General features: G+C 43.8%; 1 protein-coding gene across 1 annotated transcript; it reads right to left on the bottom strand.

Annotated features, from left to right (window-relative positions):
• Positions 1–9,105: 9,105 nt before the first annotated feature.
• Positions 9,106–14,429, bottom strand: LOC133114138 (kelch-like protein 10). The gene is made up of 5 exons (XM_061223327.1): positions 14,305–14,429; positions 12,869–13,349; positions 11,786–12,403; positions 10,781–10,930; positions 9,106–9,438 (listed from the first exon to the last, which is right to left on the bottom strand). The coding sequence occupies exons 1-5, from the start codon at positions 14,427–14,429 to the stop codon at positions 9,106–9,108; spliced, it is 1,707 nt and encodes a 568-aa protein (XP_061079311.1).
• Positions 14,430–25,377: the final 10,948 nt, after the last annotated feature.

Genomic DNA, 25,377 nt, shown 5'->3' with positions numbered 1-25,377 from the left:
CAGGGGAGGAAACTATTTAGGAAAATATTTAGTGTTAAATGGTAGAAATTCATATGTGTCAATTGTCTGTTATAAGCATTTATTACATTTTAATTAACTATTGGAATGGATGACTACAGCCTTGAGGTGCGTTTGGGACATGACTTATCTTACTGGCAAGCTACTTATCACAGCTTGGCATTGCAGGAGAAAATGTCAAGATTATTTCACCGTTCTTGTTCTTGCGTATAGGCTTGCTATGCGCTAGACTATGTGCAGTTTTGTGTCCTTAGTCGATACTTTCGGCATATTCAATTACACAAAGTTGCCATAAATTCATATTAACAATGTAAGTAGAAAAAACTGTTCACTGTGCTGGGACAGAAACGCTCTATTGATGTTAGATCAGAGATATTTCTTGCCCTCTCTGTGTCCCTGTTTCGTTTGATGAAAGACGAGGGATCTGAAAGCCATCCATTTACCATGTATTCACAAAACAGTCTTTTCATTCAGACCAGTAATGGCAACCAACATAATGAGCAGCTCCGCGTCTGCAGTGCTTAGAGAGAGGGCTTCAATGCTCTCTGCTCAGAAGTGTCTGAGGAAGTGACTGCGTCCATTCCTTTGACTTCGGACGTCTGCGAAAACTGATTTCCATATTTGTATTTGAGGACTGTGCACCCACTGGTTTGGAGCAGGTCTTGTTGTGTTGCGGCGGTGAACGGTGCTTCAGCATAATTAATCCAGACTGAGATTAGAAATCCTTTTTTGGACCGAGTGCAGTGATGGGATCTGGACCTGGGCCTACTCTTTAGGCTCTGTCCTTATAAAAAAAAAATGGCACATGCAAGCTGGACGTTTTCACATGTGACTGGCTTTTTCAGGTATGAATGCAAATTGACATGTGAAAAGAAAATAGCTTGCATTCTGTCATTTCCATGTTCACATATTCACGTCGCGGACTAAAATTTTATAAACTACACTTTTCAAATGTGAAAACAAAACATGTGACTTAAAATGGCATAGGCTACATTTTCCTGCTCTCATCGTACCCTAATGCAATTTATTTTTATAGTTCACGTGTACTCTTCACATGTTGGGTGTTCCCATGTGGTTTTTGAACGTGTGATTTTCCCATGTCTTTATCACCCTCAGGAAATCCACAGCCGTCTTTAAAGGGGAGGTGCAGGAAGGTCAGCAGGGCTCAAAGCGTTTGGGCTGGCCAGGACTGTAAATAAAGGGACGTGTGAGGAAGGTTTGCTTTAATACCGGCTAACAAGCGCTAAAATGGCAGCTCATTGCAGGTGATAATGGCTCTGAGATGTGGGAATGTGTTGGTCAGAGTGGCAGTGGGGGGCTAGGGTAGGGCACTGGAGTCACGACTGATAGGTTTGTGGCTGTGCCCTTCCTTCTGACACTCTCTAGGAACTCTCCTGTTTTGAGTAAGCTTTAAAGACGCGCTGCTCTCAAGTGAAGACGCTCAAAATGGCATGAGCCCATTAGGAAGGATATAGAAGGACATGTTGCAAGTAGCTAATTCTGAATCTTTGCACTCCAATAATTAAAATGAGCCAATCCAAGGTCGACATCTCTAAATTAACGACTGGACTCCAGCACGTAGTCACCACGAGCAGGTGTTGTGCATATATCAAAAGCTATTATCCACACTTACACTAGCAATGTAGTGATTGTTTCTTCTACCTTTCTATTTTCTTAATTGCAGTCGTAAAATTATTAGATTTAATTAGCAGAATGGTGCTTGTTTTATACATGCTTTTTAATGAGTGACTTTGAATGACCTCGACCCTCCATCCTGATGTTCTGCCAAAAGGCCTGTATCACAAAGCAAGATTACTGAGTTAACTGGATGACTGTGTTGAGTAAAAAACCCCAGAATTGCTAGTTTTACTTCAGTCCATCTTTTGGATTTGAGAGGATTCTGGGTTTTATTCCTGAGACAGGCACCTGGTCAAATTGCTACTGACTGTCTCTGATGTTAGTGATTAGCATGAAGACCAGTGCAACTTCTTCATACATCCAAACTCCAGTCCTCGGCCAGTCTGGGCACTTGTTTCTGTTCCAACCAATTGTCTTGTTTTTAATTTGCTGACAGCTCTATAAATTACCCTGGTTCCAGCCTGTACTCGAGCACAGTAAAATCATTAGGATACACTGTAGCTACTCATACTCATGTCAGATAAGATATGATTGAGTCAATTAAATAATTAAGACCAGAAGTTGGCACAAAATCCTGAAACGGATCGGTTGTGCAGCCCTGATCCAAAACCAAAGCAGAGAAATGTCAGTTGAATTCAGTCTGCGTGATGGATTCTGGGAGGAGGAGGAGGAGGAGGAGGAGGAGGGGAAGAAGGGAGGATTAATGGGCTCTGACAAGCAGGAAGAGAAAGACAGGAGGGCACATGGGATTATATTGAATAGCAACCGGCAACAACTTGATCTTCTCGGATTCATCCGAACCCTGCTTCCCAGCCAGGACTTCCGAGTCCTGCTTCCTTTAGCCGTGCTTCCGAGCCAAACCAGGGCCTGGCGGGCCAGGCAATACACCAGAACGATAATTATCATGAGCAATAATGGACTCCAACACCATGGTGGATTGCCTTTCTTTTCTCTGTAATTATTCCTGATGCGGTAGTCAACGTCCAAACTTCAAAGCCTTCCGAAAAAAACATTGCCATTGTTATCTATTTGGTAGCCAATCAGAAACAAGGTCATGCAGCTTCCGTGTGATCATGTGATGTGTTTTGCCTCCGAAGTTTGGATGTTTACTACCGCAACTGGCTTAATTAAAGAGGAAAAGAGGAAAACATGAAAGGCTATGCGCCACATGATGGCGATGGGCGTTATTGCATGTGATAATTATATATTGCCCAACACTACTCTCAACTGCATGGTGTTTCCTGTTGACGTCAAGGCGCTGTGTGTCTTTTTCAACAAACTCATGATGGTGTGCCCTCTGTTGAACACAATATAAGATCTCAAAATGAAACTGAAACTAACTGAAAAAACATGACAACATAAATACAATTTCTGATATATTTTCTAAATATATGAGCACATAAATGTCAATAGCCAAAAGGTGTGTCCGAAAAATAAAGATAAAAACATTGCATACAGTGCATTTGTAATTTATATAAATGTAATAAATTATATAATGTGCATATTGGACAATACAGTATAGTCTGTTAATTTTTGACAATGGTACAATTTCTGTTCTTTTGGCTCTGTACTCCAGCACATTGGATTTGCAATGAAGCAATAATGAAAAATGCAAAATTCAAATGTTCCAAACAGTTCATTTTGGCAAGCTTATTGTTGTCTCTGCCTGTGATTTCTCAACCTCATAATAGCCTTGACTGTCATTGGCACAACTCTGGTCCTCATGTTGATAAATAGCAATAAAAGACTCAAAAGGCAATCAAAAGCTTAAAATCAAGAATTTTTACTGAAAGTGTCCTTATCCGGGACGAAGGTATTGGTTGAATACGATAATACCCTATGAACAAGTCAGTTATGAGGAAATGCACGACAGGGTGGCGCTACGACCTGACGCGAAGAGGAGGACGGACCTTCCTATTTTTAAATGAGGCATAGAAAGACCTCAGTACCCTGTTCAGTTTTACAGCACTATAGCTGTCAAAATCTTGCAGCCAGTCCCGCAAAACGTCAAAAATAAAAATTAGTTTCTTGTCTAAGTATATTACTCTGCGCTCGGATTGATCACAGGCAGTAAAAGTTTGATCATTCTCTCCTCACCCACTCGTGTGTTGTAAGTTATTTTATTATTACTGCCTGAGTTAAAACACTCTGTGACATTATGTTTGAAACGTCTCCCAATATGGTTATCTTTCCGACAATGCAAAGTGTGTTCAATATGTTGGCTAGCCTACATTAATTATTGTTTAACTATACTACATATTTTTGTCTCCAGGTCTACTATGATAACCGGAATACTTACATTAATTAGAAAACTGTATGGTCCACGCATTAATATTTGTTGGATATTTTAACTGCGTAAAAATTCTGGACACCGGTTCTGTTCTCCTGATACGAAATAAATCGACACCCATGTGACACGTCTCGGCCAATTAGAATCTTGTATTTGCTCTAGGTGGTTGAATTTTTTCTCATTTTGTGGTCTAAACCTGGCTAATCAGGAACAGCTGAGAAGCCAACTGTCCAGTTACTTTTGGTCCCATAAAATATATAAAACGGGATGTAATTCCTACACAGATCACCCAATGTGGATGTCAATACCCTTAGATTAAAGCTGACAGTCTGCATTTTAACCTTGTTCCTTCATTTCAAATCAAATGTTCTGGAGTACAGAGCCAAAAGAACAGAAATTGTATTACTGTCCAAATATTTACAAACTGTACTGTTTATTTCCTGTGTCTATGTCTGAGTAAGAGTCTCGGTATCAATGTTAGCATGCAAACACTTCCTAAATCCTTTTATTGTTTTTTTTTTCTGGTTTTTTTGACGTTGCATTTGTTTCATTGAGAACAAAAGAATCTGGTAATGCACTGAAAATAAAAATGACACTGAACACAGTACCATATGATTCTCATGTTTTAGACAGTAATGAGCTATCCTCCATGTGTTCAGTCTCTACTTTGATATAAGATATGACACAATCACAAGTCCAAGAGACTCTGCTTAGCATATCTACAGTGATTAGCTGGAGGCAGGTGACACAATGGAGAATTGGATCATATGAAACAGGCTGATAATAATCGAATCCGTAGGCAGAGGGAAAGAAAGGAAGAAAAAGAATGGGAGAAAGGAAAGATCCTGTCGGAGGGTAAGATGGGGATGAAATTAATGAAATGGACAGGAGAGAGCGAGAGGGAGGAGGGGGTAGGGAGGGAAAGAGAATGGACCTGAGAGGAAGGTAGGGAGAGAAAGATGAAGGGGATAGAAAAGTAGGATGGTGAGAGAGAAATAATTCTTGTGATATCCATCATTCTAATCACTGATGTTTAAACAGCCCAGAATTCACTGACTGATCCCTCTCTGGGAATGGAAGAGATGTGCAGATATGTGTGTAGTGTGGAGAGTGTACTCGTGTAGTGTGGAGAGTGTGCTCGTGTAGTGTGGAGAGTGTGCTCGTGTAGTGTGGAGAGTGTACTCGTGTAGTGTGGAGAGTGTGCTCGTGTAGTGTGGAGAGTGTACTCGTGTAGTGTGGAGAGTGTGCTCGTGTAGTGTGGAGAGTGTACTCGTGTAGTGTGGAGAGTGTACTCGTGTAGTATGGAGAGTGTACTCGTGTAGTGTGGAGAGTGTGCTCGTGTAGTGTGGAGAGTGTACTCGTGTAGTGTGGAGAGTGTACTCGTGTAGTGTGGAGAGTGTACTCGTGTAGTGTGGAGAGTGTGCCCGTGTAGTGTGGAGAGTGTGCCTGTGTAGTGTGAAGAGTGTGGCCGTGTGGTGTGAAGAGTGTGGCCGTGTAGTGTGGAGAGTGTGCCCGTGTAATGTGGAGAGTGTGCCCGTGTAGTATGTGCCAGTAGTATGAAGATTGTGCCCATGCAGCACGAGTAGCATATCCATGCAGCATCATTGAGATCTGTCAGTTAACAGGGCTCCAGCAGATCAATGGGCCAATGACTTAACCCTGACCTCCATCCTCACTTCAGACTGGGGCCGCCGGGGTGGCCACGCAGCTGTGCTCATCTCGTATGGATCCCGCCCCATCCGGCCCGGTTCCAAGGTCACTCTGCCTCCGTCTTCCTCCGTCAGCAGCGTCCACTTGTCACCCAAACCCCTCTCCCCTCCCCCACCACTACACACTCGCTCCTTGACTCAAATTACGGGAAAAGAAAGATCCATACGGTCACCTTACACGGACCCAGTCCTGGTCTTTCTACGTATTTCACCCACGGTCCCTCCCTTCTATTTACATAACCGAACGTGAGGAGCATCAACGTGCTAACGTGCTAACGTGCTACAGATGCGCTAATGGGCTAAAGGCTTTTTTGTTTGTTCCGCCTCATTTCATCACACCTTCGGCAAATACAGTCGAGTAAATGTGTTTGTAGAGGTTGAGAGGTTGTATTGCAGATGGTGTAAACATTGGGACTCGCAGCGCCCCAGCAGATCCGTTGAAAGGAAGTGGACCAAGCTGCTCATCGTGCCCAGTAACCATTGAGTGATGTTGCCCGGCAGTGTGGCTCTCCCAGTAACTGAGTCTCCACAGCTGGAGAGAGTTTAGAGCAGTCCAGTCGGGTGGGCAACATTCAATCTGTATATTACCCCCCCCATGTGGCCAGGGGTTAAATTCCCTTGTATATAGTGGTGGCTCCAGAATTTTTGTGCAAGGGGGTGCTTTATAGTTATAAGGGGCTGCTAATGAAATTTGACATCCCTGCATGTACTGTAACATGTGCATGAGGTCTCCATACTGTTTCAGCCATCTTCTGTTGGTTAGATAAAGCACAGCCACTACAAAAGGCATACTGTGCATTGATTTTGCTTAGTGGTATTCCACCTTGTCCAGCTCAGGCCACATTCACGAAACTATTTCTGCAAGAGCCACTGTCATAAAATGACCCTTTCCTCCATCTCTGTCACCATTATGCAAACTGGTAACATTACATTAAGGTTACATGAATTGGCATGAAATAATGTAGTTAATTATCTAACTACTGAAACGATAAGCTGTTCAGCTTTGAATACATGCTAAAAACATTTGTTAATGCCAATTCATATTGGAATGAGAGAATCGGTAAATGTTTCTGTTAACTTATTATATGCTTATCCTATGGTTTGCTAATGTATAAATAGTCAAGAGTTAAGAAATAAATGAACTAATGAAAAGTGAAATTCATGCTTAATTAATGCATTTGTAAATCATTAATTCATGTTAATAACTACATTATCATTATTATTATTGGCATTTGGCAGACGCTCTTATCCAGAGCGACGTACAGTTGATTAGACTAAGCAGGAGACAATCCTCCCCTGGAGCAATGCAGGGTTAAGGGCCTTGCTCAAGGGCCCAACGGCTGTGCGGATCTTATTGTCGCTACACCGGGATTAGAACCACCGACCTTGTGTGTCCCAGTCATTTACCTTAACCACTACGCTACAGGCCGCCCTATATAATGGGGCAATAATGGCAATTTGCATGACCTTATTGTAAAGTGTTGAATGAATGGCAACATACACATTCACTGTAATAACGTTAGCATCAACAGAAAAAGTGCCAACATGACAGAATACACTGCTACCACAGTTAAACACAGCAATCACAGCAAACAAGCCAATGGTGTCCTGCATTGGTTGCAGGTTACTGTTTCAGCTATCTCCATGGTGCTTCTCAGGTGGTTCTTCACGAGCCTCAAGCACGAAAGATTGTACTCACATGATGTGCAATGTCACAGGAAGTGTCACAGAGATGTACAGAAGTCAGTATAAATCGATGACTGTCTTTGTATGGCCGGAGTATGGACAGAAATTTCAGTGTGGTGCTGGCAGTCCCCTGTTCTTTTTTTTTTCTGCTCAAAAGCTGTCGCGCTTTGGTGTAATTCCGTAGACAAGTTCTTGAAGTATGTCATGTTGAGTGTACTTTACATTTCTGGGATTGTCTGATATTTTTTGTGCAGCAGTTTTGTCAAACTTGCCAAAAAGGTGTAAAAGTTCAATGAAGTTCTGCCTTTTGTTTAGCCTACGTCTCTGACTGTTTCTTCTTGTTTCCCCCAATGGCTTCTGTCATCGGCTCAACTCTGGGCCTCATGCTGACAAATGCCAACAACAGACTCTGAAGGCAAAAGCCTAGAATTGAGACTAGATCCATGAAGCTTTCTTATACCTGCATTGAGGAAGCAATTTATTACACCTCTTCAGAAGCAGCTGAGAAGCCAACTAGTATGTATAGAAAGGAATGTGATTCCTACACACCTGATGTAAATGTAGATTCCCTCAAATTGAGGACAGAGGACAGTCTGCACTTTAAAGTCACATTTATTGTTTCATTTCAAATTCAATGTGCTGGACTACAGAGCTAAAAGACCAGAACTGTCCAAGTACAAACGGACTGCGGTGTATACGTTTTTTTTTTTTTTTTTTTGGGGGGGGGGTGGGTTTCATTCATAAATTATAAGAACGTACATTAAAATAAGGGATTTTGACTGTTTCTATTAATGTTGCAAACAGACCACAAAAGATGAATAAGAGGAAACCAGTGTTATTTTTCCTAACAATGTGAATAAAATATGTGCACAGGTTTATGACATCAAATGACCTCAAAAGCTTGATGGGAAATGCTTCTTGTGGTTCAGAGTGAATGTATTTGTTAATAATGCATTGATTCAGGGGACATGGAATGAGTTCAGCGAGTTGACCCATGTTGTCAGAGTAAGATACAGTGTGGGGTTTATAGAGAGTTTAGGGGTGCAGTGTACTGGGTTATGTTTGGCAGGGTGGTTCGGGTACGAGGTCATATATTGTTTTCGGGGTGCAGTATACTGGGTTATGTTAGGCAGGGTAGTTCGGGTGGAGGTTATAGAGTGTTTTGAGTGTAGTATATTGGGTTATGTTAGGCAGGTTAGTTTGGGTGCGAGGTGATATATTGTTTTCGGGGTGCAGTATACTGGGTTATATTAGGCAGGGTGGTTTGGGTGGAGGTTAAAGAGTGTTTTGGGTGTAGTATATTGGGTTATGTTAGGCAGGTTAGTTTGGGTGCGAGGTGATGTATTGTTTTTGGGGTGCGGTATACTGGGTTATGTTGGGCAGGTTAGTTTGCGTGCGAGGTGATGTATTGTTTTTGGGGTGCGGTATACTGGGTTATGTTAGGCAGGGTAGTTTGGGTGGAGGTTATAGAGTGTTTTGGGGTGTAGTATACTGGGTTATGTTAAGCAGGGTGGTTCGGGTGGAGGTTATAGAGTGTTTTGGGTGTAGTATATTGGGTTATGTTTGGCAGGTTAGTTCGGGTGCGAGGTGATATATTGTTTTCGGGGTGCGGTATACTGGGTTATGTTGGGCAGGTTAGTTTGGGTGCGAGGTGATGTATTGTTTTCGGGGTGCGGTATACTGGGTTATGTTTGGCAGGTTAGTTCGGGTGCGAGGTGATGTATTGTTTTTCGGGGTGCGGTATACTGAGTTATGTTTGGCAGGTTAGTTTGGGTGCGAGGTGATGTACTGTTTTCGGGGTGCGGTATACTGGGTTATATTTGGCAGGTCAGACACCACGCAGCAGCTTAGGGCCCCTCTGGAGTACTTCATCCTCTTGAATTTGCTCCACCTGCCGGTGGTCTCATTGTAGCTCCTCACGCAGTCCGTGCTGGCGAAGGTCTCCAGACCGCCGGCGGTGAACAGCTGGTCGTCCAGCACGCCCAGGCCGAAGTTGCTGCAGGCCTTGGGCATTCCGCGCACGGTGCGCCAGCGGTCCGCCGGCGGGGAATACGCCTCCACGCAGCGGAGCCGGCCGGTCCCGTCGAAGCCGCCCAACTGCCGGAGGTCAGCCATTTTGTCAGCCATTTTATCTCATGTTTTCAATTGGTTTCGCATTTTATTTTCCTGTGCGGTTATTTCGCACAGACACGGAAGGGATAACAGAGTTTCAGACTGTGTTTTTGAATCCGTACGGAGAAAGGCTATCTTTATGTTTTATGAAGTGGAACCTTTATTGATGCATATTTTCAGTGTGGTGCAAGAAAAAAAAAACCTTGTAAAAATAAATAAATCAATGAAAATCTCAGGAACAGTAAAAAAAACAAAAATCCCCATTTTCCCGACAAAGCTTTATAGTCGTGTGGCATATTGAATCAATTTGATCAGTTATGATATATTGGCATTAAATAGAGCTGGCTGAAACTTTGAACTTGTGAAATGAAAAATGATGTAGAAGGTTTACATTCTTTCGAATATGAAATAATAAAACGGGGATCTGGCATTCTGTCAAGTATGAATGAGCACGAATATATGACAGAACAGAGTTCTATCGAATCCTGTACAAATCCAACAGGACTACATGTGAAATGCATAGAAAAACTAAAACTCATTTACCATAATGGAAAAGACTTCCATAGCATTGTGATGTCATGAGCGGGGGCACCTGAGACACAAGGGTTTATGTACAAGTGTGAGGTCATGAGTGGGGGACAGTCACAGATGCCATTCCATCATGCATACTTACATACCCAGTCATCCACTCACTCACTCACTCACTTTCATCCACTCGCTCACTCACTCACTCACTCTCACTCTGTGCCTCTCACTCTCTCACTCTCTCACTCACTCTCTGTCTCCCACTCTCTGCCACTCTCTCTCTCTCACACTCTCACTCTCTCACTCACTCTCTGTCTCCCACTCTCTGCCACTCTCTCACTCTCTCTCTCACACTCTCACTCTCTCACTCACTCTCTGTCTCCCACTCTCTGCCACTCTCTCACTCTCTCTCTCACACTCTCACTCACTCTCTGTCTCCCACTCTCTACCACTCTCTCACTCTCTCTCACACTCTCACTCACTCTCTGTCTCCCACTCTCTGCCACTCTCTCACTCTCTCTCACACTCTCACTCACTCTCTGTCTCCCACTCTCTGCCACTCTCTCACTCTCTCTCACACTCTCACTCACTCTCTGTCTCCCACTCTCTGCCACTCTCTCACTCTCTCTCACTCTCTCACTCTCTCACTCACTCTCTGTCTCCCACTCTCTGCCACTCTCTCACTCTCTCTCTTCCTCTCTCACTCTCTCACTCTCTCTCACACTCTCACTCTCTCTCACTCTCTCAGTGTTGAGACTGGGGGAGCAGGGACAGTACAGTCGGGCTTGGGGAGTGAGCTCACCGCATAGATCTCCTCTCCATATGCCACCACACCCAGCCCGCTGCGACGCCTGTTCATGGGGGTGATCAGGGTCCAGTAGTCCGTCTGGGGGGTGTAGCACTCTACAGTGAAGACACACTCCTGTCCATTGAAGCCCCCACAGATGTACACCTGGATGAGAGTGAAAAACGGATAAGAATATGGGCTGGAGCCCATTTTGGCACGGCAGAACTTCAGCTCAGTTCAGTTTGGAAGAATACTCGAGCTAAGGATATTCAGTCTTGTTTTTAATGTCTTTCGAGGAGCAAATCTGATGGCGTCATAGCCGAATACACAGGTCAAAGCATTTTACAACCTTTTAAAATGTTTATAATGTTTTAAGGGAAATGAAGCCAGTAACAAGGTCTGCTTCTGTTCTATTGAGTGTGTGTGTGGTTTGCAAAAAGCCACTAATAGTGTAGCTGGCTCGTACATTTTTACATTTCTACATTTTTGTACATTTTCTTGGAACAATCAGCTCCCACAAAGGAACATATTTGCATGAGGTTCATTCTTTTCTTTATGCAATGAAAATAAACAGAATATTTCACAGGTCCCCCCCCCCCCCTTGAAAAAAGTCCCCCCCACATCCCCCATGGCATGATACCCCCCCCCCCCCCCCCGCCCCCCCTCCAGGCTACGAAGAACATTCAAAAGACCAGCCAAATAAAAAAAGATATATAAACAGCCAAAATCACAACTAAAATTTGACAGCAGCAGCTACCACGCCAGGCATCCAACTTTCTGTAATTAATTCCATGAGTACATGATCGATATCTCTATGTAGGCAATCTGGAGGAAGCTATTTCCCCAATGAGACCAGGGGCAGGGGAGTGTGGTGGCTTCCATCTTTGCACAAGCATCTTTCTAGCTACACTGTGGCCAGCCAACCATTCACATTGTTCAGGTAGAAATAAATCAAGTTTTCATTCTTTTTAAAAGCAGAGACCTGCGGCTCTGTTCTTGCCGTCAGGCTGCTCGCCCCACCTTGCCGTGTAGCGTAGCGGCGCTAGCGTCCCTCCTCTGCTCGTTCATGGGCTGGATGTAGCTCCACTGGTTGGTCTCGGGCTCGTAGCGTTCGGCCGTGCTGTGGCCGACGTGCCCGTCGAAGCCGCCCATGGCGTAGAGCCGCCCGCCCAGCACGGCCACGCTCACGTAGGCGCGGCGCTGGTGCATGGGCGCGGCCTCGCGCCACTCCAGCGTCGCCACGTCCATCCTGCGCACGCTGCTGAAGAACTGGTCTTCGCCGCGGCCCCCGACGCAGTACACGAAGCCGCCGAGGTAGGCCGCCCCGTGGTAGACCCGGGGCTCCTCGCGGTCCTGCGGCACGCCGACCCAGCAGTTGGCCCGCACGTCGTACGACTCCAGGGCGGCGACGTAGCCGTGTTCGCTCCAGCCCCCCACGGCCAGCAGGACGGCGTGGGGGAGCCGCGGGAGGAAGTGCTGGGTGCTGGTGAAGGAGCTGAAGAGCCTGGTCACCAAGCGGTTCTGCAGGAACCTTCTGGTCTTCATGAGCAGGTCCCGGCACTCCTTGCTCTCCTTCACCACCGGGTTCTCCATCACGTTGTGCCGGAAGTAGTCGGGATCCAGGAAGGACATCCGCACCTTGACAGACGGACATACGGACAGACAGAGCAGTAGACTCCTGCAAGCAATTGCAGCACTATACATATGAATATGAAATCACTCTGTTCTTCAAATTAATCAATATTACCTTTCTCTCTTCCTCACCTATGCGTTATACTACTGAGACCCATATTTCTTAAGCAATATGCATTAAATCCAGGCTAATTAGATGAGTATCCAGGATTCATATGGGATGAAAAAGTTATTTGATGTGTGAGACAGGTTAATGCATCCTATGTAGGATTTTTACCTGGAAAATGTAAAATAATCAAGCTCCGTCATATTCATGTGATACTATAAACTGGTATAAAACCATATAAAATATAAACAGAGGTGATTGGGTGGGGTTGAACACAGAGGAGGAGACTTATTTGATTGTAAACAGAGGACCACACCGAGGTTGAACATTCTGGCGCCGTATGCCTTTCAGAGCATCTCGGATACCTTGGGCAACAGCACAGAGATGTAGGCTTCCCGCTCTGAGGGACAGTGCGCGATCCAGCGGAGTATCACGTCGAACACCACGCTCTCCTCCTTGACGTTGAGCTCGTCGTCCCCGGCGATGCGACAGAGCTGCGGCAGGGGCAGCCCCAGGATCTCCGGGGAGGTGCGGCCCACCTCGGCGAAGTGGCGCAGGATGAAGCCGTACGCACGGAGCCTCAGGCCGGGGCAGGGGGCGGCCGCGCTCCAGATCCCCACGCAGTTCCCCGGGCGCAGCCGGGCCTCCAGGAAGTCGAAGCACGCGCGGGCCGCGCGCGGGAAGCCCAGGCCCACCGCGGCCTCCAGGAGGGGCGCCACGTTGGCCTCGGTGACCTCGAGGTCCTGGCCATAGACGTGCTCGATGAGGAGCCTCATGGTGTCCGCCGACACGCCGGGGACGCTGTGCTCCTGCTGTTCCGCATGGACGCTGCCGGTGAACACCGAGCTGGGAGAGAGGGGGCGCGCTGAAAGCGTGGTTTTGAGCCGCCACGGGCGCCATTGGGGCTCCTTGGGTTCATGCAGTTACAGTTCAACACATACAGTTTCTGTGCGACCGCCTCGCTCACGATAGTTGCAGACAATCGCCAAATTGGCGAGACAGAAAGACCATTGTATGAAGCTACCCTGCTGACAATAAACCGCTCAAGCTAAGTTTTGAAACGGCTGGCGACTGGTTATTACAAGTTGGCTGTAGCGTGATTTTCACACCAGGGCGAGGAGATTACGCCACACCAATTTGGAAAAAGAGACATCACCTCGTAAACACCGTTTATAAAATGGTGTTTACGAGGTAACGAGTCACAGTTTATGGGAGGGACGGGGGCAGACAGGGGTTGGGGGGCATGACCCCTGCACTTTTACAGACCGCTGTAACATAAGCTTTGCATAAAGGCCCCCCACATTTGAAGCTGAAATTGTGTCACTGTGGAAACGCAAGTGTTTGTGGAGATCGTTTTGCTTATTTTGCTCTCATATTCAAAATCTACCCTTTGATAATAGGCCCTTTTACTTTAATACCTCCTTGTACGTGAAGAGTCCAAATGGAATACAAAACCCTACATGAATATATATTTATTCACTATTATGTATTTATTCACATATTAACATATTTACACTGGGGCTTTTAAAGACCAGGCTTAATCCGGTGCTAGATACTATTTAGCTTTTAGCAAACTAAGCTGAATGCCTGAATCTTGTCTTGCCATTGATAGGTTATGTTATCAAAATGTATTTAACAAGTGCGTGACCTAATAAATATGGGATCTGGCGTACATTAATAGCCAGCGTGATGATGATGACAATGATGAGGATGGATATTTGTCACTCGTTACTTACCCATCAAAAACGCAAACATGCAGAGCAAGGCCTGTCGTGTAAGGCCCTTACCACTCATCACTCACCAGAAGTAAGAGCTGCTGGTGCACAGGATGGCCTTGTGAGCGCTAAACCTTGTGCCGCTGACCTCGATCACCGCGTCACACAGCTTCCCTTCCAGACGTAGCTTATTTAAGACGCCGTAGTCCATGGGGGGACTCCTCTGAACCTTCACTCAGCAAGTGAAGAACTGGCACCTTCTAATTTCCAAATGCCAAGTATTACAACTTCTGTTTGCGGAACAGCTATATAAACCGTAGCAACAGTGTTTTTCCACTTCCAGTGTTCTAGAATGTCTAATTATTACATAACAGTACGGCAAGTGCTGTTAAACATGGAATCATGTGGTTGAACCACAGCACTTTTTCAGCACTGAATAGAGAAGTAGGATTTTTTGTTTTGGTAAACAGGATTGGATTTAAAGTTTTTATGTGTGCAGCCTCTGGTCTGAAAAAGGATGGGCAACTGTTTTACTTGGGGGATGTGATATGATATCACCAGCAATTTTTACAATAAATGTTTTGCTATATAAAAAGGAAAAAAATGGTCTCACTTAAAATGTCCCTTCAAGATTAAAGAGGCACATACATGCATACATTGAAAACCTCAGCAATGATAATGAACTAAAAGACCAGACACTGCGCCGTAAAATGTAAAACACCTATTAGCAAAGCTAATGAAAAATAGATGCTTTAGTTTTTGCATAGTCATGCTAGAAATGTGCTATAAGTGCTACAGCAACAGGATGCACTCGTTTCCCATTGTTCTGGCCATTATCGGTGCATTTCAAACTTTCAATTTGCAATAATGCTGCAGTAATTCACTCATAATTTAACATCAAGTCCTCGTGGTCATCTGGACCGCACTGTTACGGAAAATAACGACAGGGTTTTTGCACATTTACTGCACGTTTTAAACTGTGTGCTTGACTGTGTGCTCACTCAAGCTTTTGATCTATAAGTACTGTATGTACATAAAGCAGTGCCGGTAGAAACCTTGATTGCATTATGAGTGATGTACTTCAGAGCTCTGCTTTCCACATTTGGACCGTTGCATGTGAAACCAGAGCCATTATGGCACGACCCCCACCTATCTTCTTCAAAGGTGGAATGTCTATCCTAAATAATTTATGATGTATTCTCGGCGAAGGTAGATATGGAAATGGACAGCTCCATTGTTCGTTTGAGATGTGCTTTCCCAGTATTTTCGCGAAGCAATTAATGCAGCGCAGTGTCAGGGCCATTCCACAGCATGAGCGCCAATTATTTCCGTCGTTGTTTGGAAAGCAAGCCGTTTCTTTACTTCCGGCGTTCCCGGAAAGCTGTGACTTGGCAAGGCTCAGAATGAAAAGATGAAGAAGGAGACCTTTTCTATGATAAATTACCGTTGGGAGTCAATTTCAGTGCTATCACTGTTTCGCAATTTGTGCGGTTGATGATGATTAGGGATTTTTAAAGAATAACGTTTTTTTTTATCTGAAAGGTCATAGCCCCTCTGCCTATTATGTGTGGGCCAGCCATATGTGTACAGTAAAAGAGCCCTCCCATTTCCTGCTGAAAAAACCCTAAGATACGGTTGAATGAATTCCACTGGCACTTCCGACCCTCAGTCTCCACCTGCCCTCTCTCTCTCTCTGAAGGCACCAGTTTCTCATTAAACAGTAGACTCGCCAGTGAAGCAGCGCAGGTACGGTGGAAGTTCAGCCCAGCATAAGGAATATATAAATATATATACAGTACTTACAAGCCTCCTGTCACACAGTTTTCTGCACACTTGCTCCAAGGTCAGGGCATAATGCAGATGACTGCTTTAAACTGCTGGGGGTTTTTTTTAAAGGCAGTGGGTGCTTGGCATGTTATTGCCTGGCGATAATGTACTAGAGGGGGGGGTCACCTGATACTCCATGACTGGCTTAACCCCTAGCAGGACAAAGTCAATTCAGCCATGTGGCTATAGACCCATGGGGTGCAGTCACTGAGGCATTACATTACACTACCTTGAAGCATTTAGCAGACACTCTTATTCACAGAGACGTATACAGCTTAGTTCTTTTGTTCATACATCTGGATATTTATTGAAGCACCTTAGGTGAAGTGACCTGCTCGAGGGTGGCAGCACGATCTCTGGGACCTGCCGTCTCTGAGCTGTGAGTCGAGTTTCATAACTGCTGTGCTACACTGCCACCTAGACCCGTCTAGGCTGTGGAACTGATCTTGCTCCTGCACCAAGACTGCCAAATGGGCTGAATATTACCCTGGATGGTTTGACCATTTCTATTCATTTGGTCCATGCAAATATCTAAATGTAATTTAAAAGCATGCTTACGGACAAAATTGAGATAGATGCTGAAAGTGTAGTTTTTTTCCTGAAAAAAATGGCAAGTAGTCTAAAGGCTGAATCACCATAACCCTGTTTTAAAAAAGTAAAAAATTAAAAACACAGGGCAGAACTAAAAGGAAAACAGCCTGCATTTTGGCATGGGAATATCGGGTGCCCTCCATAATGTTTGGGACGAAGACATATTTTTGCTGTTCCTCACAATTACACCACGATTTTAGATTTGTAATGAAATGTATAACAATGGGAATGTATAAAAAGTGCTGTCATTTCTACATGGTGAAACTAAAATGTATAGAAATATCCTGAACCACGTGTTAATGGTTTCATTACAAATCTAAATGTGTGGAGTACAGAGCCATATCAATAAAAACATGAACTTATTTGTCCCAAGCCATATAGAAGACAATGTATATACATATATCAAGCACTTGTTTAGGTCCACACAAAGCATTATCAACATGCTGCTTTAAGCTTGTATGGCTTTAATATCCTTTCTTATCCGTAATTTGCATATGACTCTGTTGAAGGCGGTAGCCTGTAGTCTAGTGGCTAAGGTACATGACTGTGATGGTGGGATAAGATCTGCAGTTGTTGGGCCTTAACCCCACATTTCTCCAGGGGGGATTGTCCCCTGCTTAGTCTAATCAAGTGTAAGTTGCTTTGGATAAAAGCTTCACACCGGAACCATGTCTGTTATTGTTGTCAGTGTCGTGTATTTATTGTGATTTACTGTGTGTTTTTAACCAACCTGTGAAGCTAAAGGCAAATCTCCACATTTGTGTGGACAATAAAGATTATTACTATTATTATTATTAAATAGCATTTAATGTAATGTAATAATCTATTGGCTGCGTAGTGCAAGTCCATCTGTTAGAATGAAGCAGAACTGTCGGTGGACATGATTCTATCATGTGACTGACGTCTGTAAATATCAATAATAATTCCATTACATGAAATAGCATGCAGTATTAATGTTATCTATCGTCTGCTCTAATTTATCTATCAATAATTTCACTGTGACTCATATTTATTCATGACTCAATATAAGAATGACAGAGAGGCCCAAATCGATTGATAGATCAATTAATTTTCTTTTAAACCCTAATCCCTTTATGCCATCATTATAGCTATTACAGCCATTAGAGTTTAGCGCTGGAAATCATCCTGAAGCTCTGAGAAAAATTGCAACAAAGGAAATGGTAAGTATCCCCAATCTTTATTTTTTTGGGTTGAGTGAATATAAGCGCTACTGTTTGGCATTTGAGACGTCCCTGCGCACAGAACGGAGGAGGCCACGGCACCCGAGCCAGAAGGTCCACAGCCACCTCACAGCCAAACTGTAACGCTTCTCCTCGCTACCGGGCCGTGACCTCCGACCTCGGACAGGAAGCCAAACCCCGACTCTCTCCGGCTGGGCCCAGAATGGCTTCTCTTTCTCCCTTTTCTCCCCCATACCCTGGGCCACCTGGAAAAATAATCCCGTCAGAAACTCGATCCTCAGAGGTCAGGCTGGCTTCTCTGCTGTCCCTCTAATGGAGATAGATGCAGCAGTGTAATTGGTGTTTAAAAAGCTGCAATAAAAGAGATCCATTAATCTCTCATTTCCTCTTCCAGCTACAGATCTATATAAGGAAGCAGGAACTACGCCGGTGAGGAGAGCTCATTTGCTTGCTTTTTTTTTCACTTTGCATTTGTTTTAAAAAACATATTGCGTTAATTACCTTATATTTGATTTTTCAAAAAAGAGGAGAAATGTCCTGACATGATTTATTTTCTTTTTTTTCCAGAAATGTCATTCAAATAAATTGTGTCCCGGGATTGATGAAGAATGAGAGCGGATTGGTATCGTTTCCGCATGATGGTAGTGCTGTGTAAGTACTGTTACACATTTGCTCTGCATTACTCCTCTACATCTTCTCTCCTCTCCCTGCCTCTGTCTGTTCTCTGTAGCTATCACTCTCGTCAGTCTCTCTCTCTCTCTCTCTCTCTCTCTCTCAATTTAATATAATGAATTATTTTAGTATATGTATTGCCAAAGCATTACGAAAAAACAACAATGTACATAAGCTGCAATGCACATAGACATAGACACATAACTGGCACATAACATGTAAATACAAAAACGAATCATTATTAGGCTAATAACAATAATAATCATAATAATAATAATTCATTAATTCATCATCCTTATCCGCATATCCTGAACAGGGTCGCAGGGGGGCTGGAACCTATCCCAGCATACATTGGGCGAAAGGCAGGAATACACCCTGGACAGATCGCCAGTCCATCGCAGGGCACACACACCATTCACTCACACACTCATACCTACGGGCAATTTAGACTCTCCAATCAGCCTAACCTGCATGTCTTTGGACTGTGGGAGGAAACCAGAGTACCCAGAGGAAACCCACACGAACACGAGGAGAACATGCAAACTCCACACAGAGAGGCCCCGGCCGACAGGGATTCGAACCCAGGACCTCCTTGCTGTGAGGCGGCAGTGCTACCCACTGCACCATCCGTGCCGCAATAATAATAATAATAATAATAATAATAATAATAATAATAATAATAATAATAATAATAATAATAATAATAATAATAAATTATTTTTAAATGATATAATGTATAATCATAAAGCGTCGCAGCTGTCCCTCAGGCTGTGCCACATTTTTGCAGCACCTCTCTCTCTCTCTCTCTCTCTCTCTCTCTCTCTCTCTCTCTCTCTCTGTTACACATTGCTCTGCATCACCCCTCCACATCATGTCTTCACTCCTCTCTCCGCCCCTATTCTTCCTCTTAGTCGCTCCGGTCCGTCACTCTCCCTGCCTCCCTCCATCAGAAGAGACCCCCCCCCCCCCCCCCCTGCAGCTGCCAGGGCCGGGCCTCCCTATGCTCCCTTTCAATTAGAGCGCTGCAGCGGAGGAGACGGGCATCCTGTCGCCGTGACTCCATGCAATTACGCCCACAGAAGCTGACACACTGATTACACACCGCATCCTGCAGGACCACACGTTTGCCTTCCGCGTTAGGACCGGACGGAAAAAAACATACGCCGATTTATCATGAAGCATATGTGGTAAAACTCATTTTATTAATGTACTGTATGTGCACGGTAAAATGGTTAGTGTTAAATCAGCTCTTACCGGGTCTATTGGATCCCAGACATTTTACCACATATGTACGTACATTAAAATATAAGTTCTTTCATACAGTACGTACACTATATATTGTACACACACTGAATATGAGATCTTAGAATTACATGGTTCTAACTGACATTTTTGACTAAAATTAGTTGGTGTCATCAATACTGTATGTTGTTTATTGAGCACTAAATATATGTGTGATGTTTTACCCCAAAATACTATTTAAAAGTGTGAAATAATGCTCATTTTAAAATGTCTATCTTTAAAAAGCCCACTTTTGCACCTTTGGAGCTCAATATCTGAAAACCACTCCGACTTTACAAATCCAAGAATTGGTTCAAAACATTTCAAACTTCAATGAAAATCTGTGGCAGCGTTATGCTTCTTTAAGGAAGAACACACAAAAAAAATATGTGTCGTGTGTGAGTGTGTATCACCTAAAAGGCTCTTTTCTGACTGTTTGTAGTTTTGAGGCATGTCCCGAGGTTGTTTTTAAGAGGCATATCTAATGCAGCTACGCACGCTGCACTACAGGAAGTGTGCTCTGTTCCTCTGTTCATTGCCAAATGCAGATTTTGCATTCATCTGGCAGTGGGGAAGATGGACGAGAGCTCACACTTTCCCCTCCCTTGGGGAACTCTGGGAAATGTGGTTTCAATGGCTCTGGTTTGGTGTATGGTCACGACCTCATGAGAACCAGGGCTCAACCTGCGCTGTGCCTTCAAATGACCTTGTTAATGCTCTGCGATGACATGCTGTGGCTCTAGCATTGTTGACACATTTACACTTGGCACTTTAAGGCATGTGCACCACCTTTGTCCTCTGTATCCTCTTTCACTTCATCTCTCCTTCCTTTACTCACTCCCTCGCTCCCTTTCACACCATGTAGGCACCATGCAAGCTTGTCGGCGCACTGAGTGCCTGATTTAAGACCATTTGGCAAATGCGAAACCTTCAAAACCTTTTAGCACATGCAAAGCTAATAACGCATCCAATTATTGGGGCAAAACAAATACCACAACCAATCATTGGTCATGTTATTGGTTTTGTGTGTGCTAAAAGGTTTTGCACATGCTGAAGGTTTCAGTAAATCAGGCTGTCAGTACTTAGCTATACATATATATATATATGTCTCCAAGAAAATCTTTATAGCTTTCTTTTCCGAAATCGTTCTTTTTTTTACTGTGTTTCAAATATTATTTTCATTATGATAAATAGCTAATGGCATCTGTATAAGCACAACAGTGACTTAGACCTAATCTGTAAGATTGAAAGTTATGTCAAACAGATGATGAGATCATCATATTTTTTAAACCTTTACAGCTTATCACTGACATAAATAAGATCATTATCAGTCACACTGGTGGAAAAGGCTCACGTTTGTGTACTAATGTGTACATGCAGTGATGACAGGGGAAAAACAATGTGTAAACACCTGCGCTAACGGTATCACCGCGAATGAGCACTCCGTAATTGTGCCTGGCTGTGAGTTCACACGTGCGCATGTGTGTGTATGGTGACAGGGGGTTAATGGCGTGAAAATGCCTTGTGCTAACAGTATCACCGCTAATGGGCACTCCATACGCAGCGTTGTGCCTTTTCAGACAGCCGTTGTGACGCATTATTTCGTCGAACAAAAGCCGCCATCGTGCGGAGTATATTTCATGCCAGTTTTATGGGGCTGCAGCTGGATGAGTCACGAGAGGCTGGAGTCGGCAGCGGCCACCGCTTTCCCCGCGCACACACACGCCCGCGTGCACTCACACACGCACACCTTACCGTTCATCTTTCCTTCTGTCTTTGTCCTTCACTCTCGTTTTTCACACCGCAGAGAGTGTGAGTCACAAAAGCACGAGCGAGCCCAGCCTTTTCTGTCGAGCAGGTTGGGTTTCCGAGCCTATTTGTTCCCATAATTAATTCTGTATCTAATACCTTGTTGTCGGGGTTGTGATTCTGTGCGATTTCTCGACCTCGAGGATGGGATTAATTCAAGCAGTGGTTTATATTCTTTGACTAATAATTGTAGGGGTTTGTTTTATTCACCACAAGCAGTGTAATGACTTAATTTTCTTCCAAACTATGTTTAGGAAGAAAAAAAAAGTAACGCTTGCATTTTAGTCTTAAGCAGATGTTAAGTGCGAATGTTGATTTAATTCAGTTGTATATCCCTGCTCTTAGTCTACATTCAGCCAGCATTGGTCTTTTGACACACTTAAATGGCAACAGCATGCTCAAGTTAATTAAGAACTAACTGTGTTTGCAGTGGGAAAAAGTAATTGTGAGGCAGTTAGAATTGAAATATGCATGTTTTTCAAGCCCAGTCCAAATCCCTTGTTGTAGATGCAGTTTGAAAAAGTGAAGGACAAAGTGGCCCTTCTTTATATTTACTCTCAGTCTCTCTCAGTGTTTTTGAGTTTATGTTTTGAGGTAGCGTGTCTTGCAGCAGATCATGGTGTTCTCCTGTTTTCCAGGGAAAGGAGCCAGAGCAGGAAGTTTTCAGTTAATTCAATCATATCATAATACAGAGCCAAGCATACCTTGTCATAAGCTATCTGTCTGCCTGTTTATTCATGTTCAGCTTTGTATGAAGCACATACCTTCATTTAGGGAGCACGAGGCAGTGATTATGTTCAAAATCAAGATCCTGCATTCGTGTTTTTGACTTATAGATGGATACATTTTACATTCTGTGCAAAATAACATATGTTCTGTTGCTATTCCTCACGCAGGAAGAGAAGCCACTGTTCATTTGCTGATGCTCTGTCAGACTCTAGCTATGAAGAGTCAGGAAATGAGCTTCTGCTGTTTTTGAGTGGTAGCTGCTGCCATCTAGAGGCTTGATACAAAACACAACATGCTTTTTTCAGCAGTGTGATGTCACTGAGCTGAGAGGAGCAATGAGCACAGACAGTAGCCCGTACACTGTCACTGATTTCTTTTTCCCCCTTTCTTCAGTATAATAGAGGTCATACACAGCTATCTCCATAGGAGTCCCCAGGAGCTTGTAACGCATTCAGTTTGTGACCTGCTGTTCCACAGACTGACAGGCTAGCAGAGCTCAGTTCTCACAAGCCGCATTCAGTGTTCTCCTCAGTTCATTATGAAGCAGTCACGTGGGTCTCTGTGAGAGGGTTACTTGCCAGACCGAATTTCAGTTCATTGCAGAGCTTAGATACGCACGTACACACACACACACACACACACACACACACACACACACACACACACACACACACGTACACAAACACACAGGCATACACACACTCTCTCACACACTCGCACACATACACAAACACAGGTACACACACGCATGCACACACACAAACACGCATATACACACTCACACATACACATACGCGCATACATACAACTCCTGGAGCATTGTGGCACAGCTAAAGGGTTTCATTTACTGGCATCTTTCAAATCAAGAATTAGGAATTGTTATTTCATATGCAGTCTAAATTGTAATTCTGAATATTCAAGTCACTGTATTCCATACCCCTTCAAGATATAATAATGTAATAATTGCCTGTTAATTTCCAGGATGTACATTGTCAAACACTTTTCAGACACCAAAGGAAGCATGACTTAGACTCACTTAGTCACTGATTTAAAAGTATGATGATGGTCTATGATGATTTGTGCTCAGCATTCTGGCACAAAATGGCTGCCGTTGCATCACCCAGGTGGGTGCTACACACTGGTGGTGGTTGAGGTTGAGTTTCCCCCTCATCACTGTAAAGCGCTTTGAGTATGAGAAATGCACAACAGTACATAAATGAAAGGAATTATCATTATTATCATTAATTATTATATTTTATCATGATCACTAAGCCTCCTGGCTCATAAAAGCACTTCTCACACATCCTGAAGGGCATTTTTGATAGAATCTTCTGAAATGGCTGGTACAGATGTGGGCACACAAACACACAGGCATACACACACTCTCTCTCACACATACACACACGTACACAAACACAGGTATACACACGCATGCACACACACAAACATGCATACACTCATACAAAAACCCAGGCATACATACACACACACTCACACACACATACATACAACTCCTGGTGCATCATGGCACAGCTAAAGGTTTTCATTTAGTGGCACAGTCATTCAAATCAGGAATTAGGAATTGTATATACACTTCACACACATCCTGAAGGGCATTTTTGATAGAATCTTCTGAAATGGCACCATCCTGGTACAGATGTGGGCTTTGGCGAGGCTCTTTATGATCAGAAGATTACGCACAAGCTGCTCACTGAGCAGAACCCCCCCCCCCTCCCTCCAGACTCTCTCCCCCCCAATCCCATTATCAAGGTCAGGCCGACAGGAGGGAGAAAAACCCATCTGTATCCGTCAAGCTTTCTTAGCGGAAAAGACCCCCGGTTGTCAAGAGACCATTGAAAGTCTCATTGTGGAGAGTGATGTGCCAGCATGCCGGGTCCATTGATCTCAGCTGTCAGCATTTCATTTGATGGATTGAGAGCCATCCTATCTCCCATGATCCTTGGTGTGAAGGCAGCTAAGCCAGTGGCTTTCACTGCTGAGACACCGGCGATATAAAATTGGTTGATTCGTTTGTCAAACCGTTTTTTTTCTCGCACACAGACTTTCCACCTCCTGGAGGGCAGTGGCTCAGCTAAAGGTGATTTTAATTTATCAGCCTTGGTGCTGCACGCTCCCGTCTTCAAGCCTGATAGAAAGGCACGGGCCAAGCCTTGGTCTATGTGTTAGCCCCGTTCATTGCTAACGTGCTAGCGGGCTTCACATTACAAAGCCCTCTGAAATGTTAGCCTGTTTGTGTTGTTTATGCTTTGCTTCCTTTGTGTTCGGCTTTAACCCTTGAGCTGCCTGAAGGAGACATCTAAATGCGTTGCATGTTTCAGTTGTGAAAATATAATCAGAGCTATTTGGCTTTCATGGTCATCTTTGTTAGCAGCTTGCTAGTTCCTTGTTTGTTCTAAACTCACCAAGTGTGCATAGACTAACTCCGGTCAACAGATTTTTTCTTTAGTATACAGGGTCACTGAACAGGGTCCTATTTTAGACTTCATCCGCATCTCCTCATAGTGCACCTTAACACCTGGCAGGTGAAATATTGCTACTAGAAGTTACTGTGTATTGTGGGTTCTGCTTATTTGCTGGCCTTCACAATACCGCCACCTCATTCAGTGCCAGAGGCATCACAAAAATGCACCAACTGACAAAGCTGTTGAAGGATTGGATCATTTTCAGAGATCTGAGCATCATCAAGACTCGGATTTATTGGCTGAAAATCCCGTTCAATTATATTGAGCCAAACGGTGTTTTACAGCCTTGTTAACAAAAAAGTAATTACACATAGACTGTACAACAAATACAACAAATCAATTTTGCTACATAAAATGCCACCCTCAATTTAAGAACCTGCACGTACCAATGTCCAAAAATATACTATATACAAAATATATTAAAGGCATATACAAGAAAGTAACATTTACCTTATTTTCGTGCCTAGAAATATACCTATCTATCACTGTAGAATGAAATTAATTCAGCAAATGTTTCATTGAAAAAAATCTATGGATAACCTTAATGTTTAATTGTGAATTAATT

This window comes from Conger conger, chromosome 16 (genome assembly GCF_963514075.1).
Source record: "Conger conger chromosome 16, fConCon1.1, whole genome shotgun sequence".
Taxonomy (NCBI): domain Eukaryota; kingdom Metazoa; phylum Chordata; class Actinopteri; order Anguilliformes; family Congridae; genus Conger; species Conger conger.
This window is presented reverse-complemented; position numbering and strand designations above follow the sequence as displayed.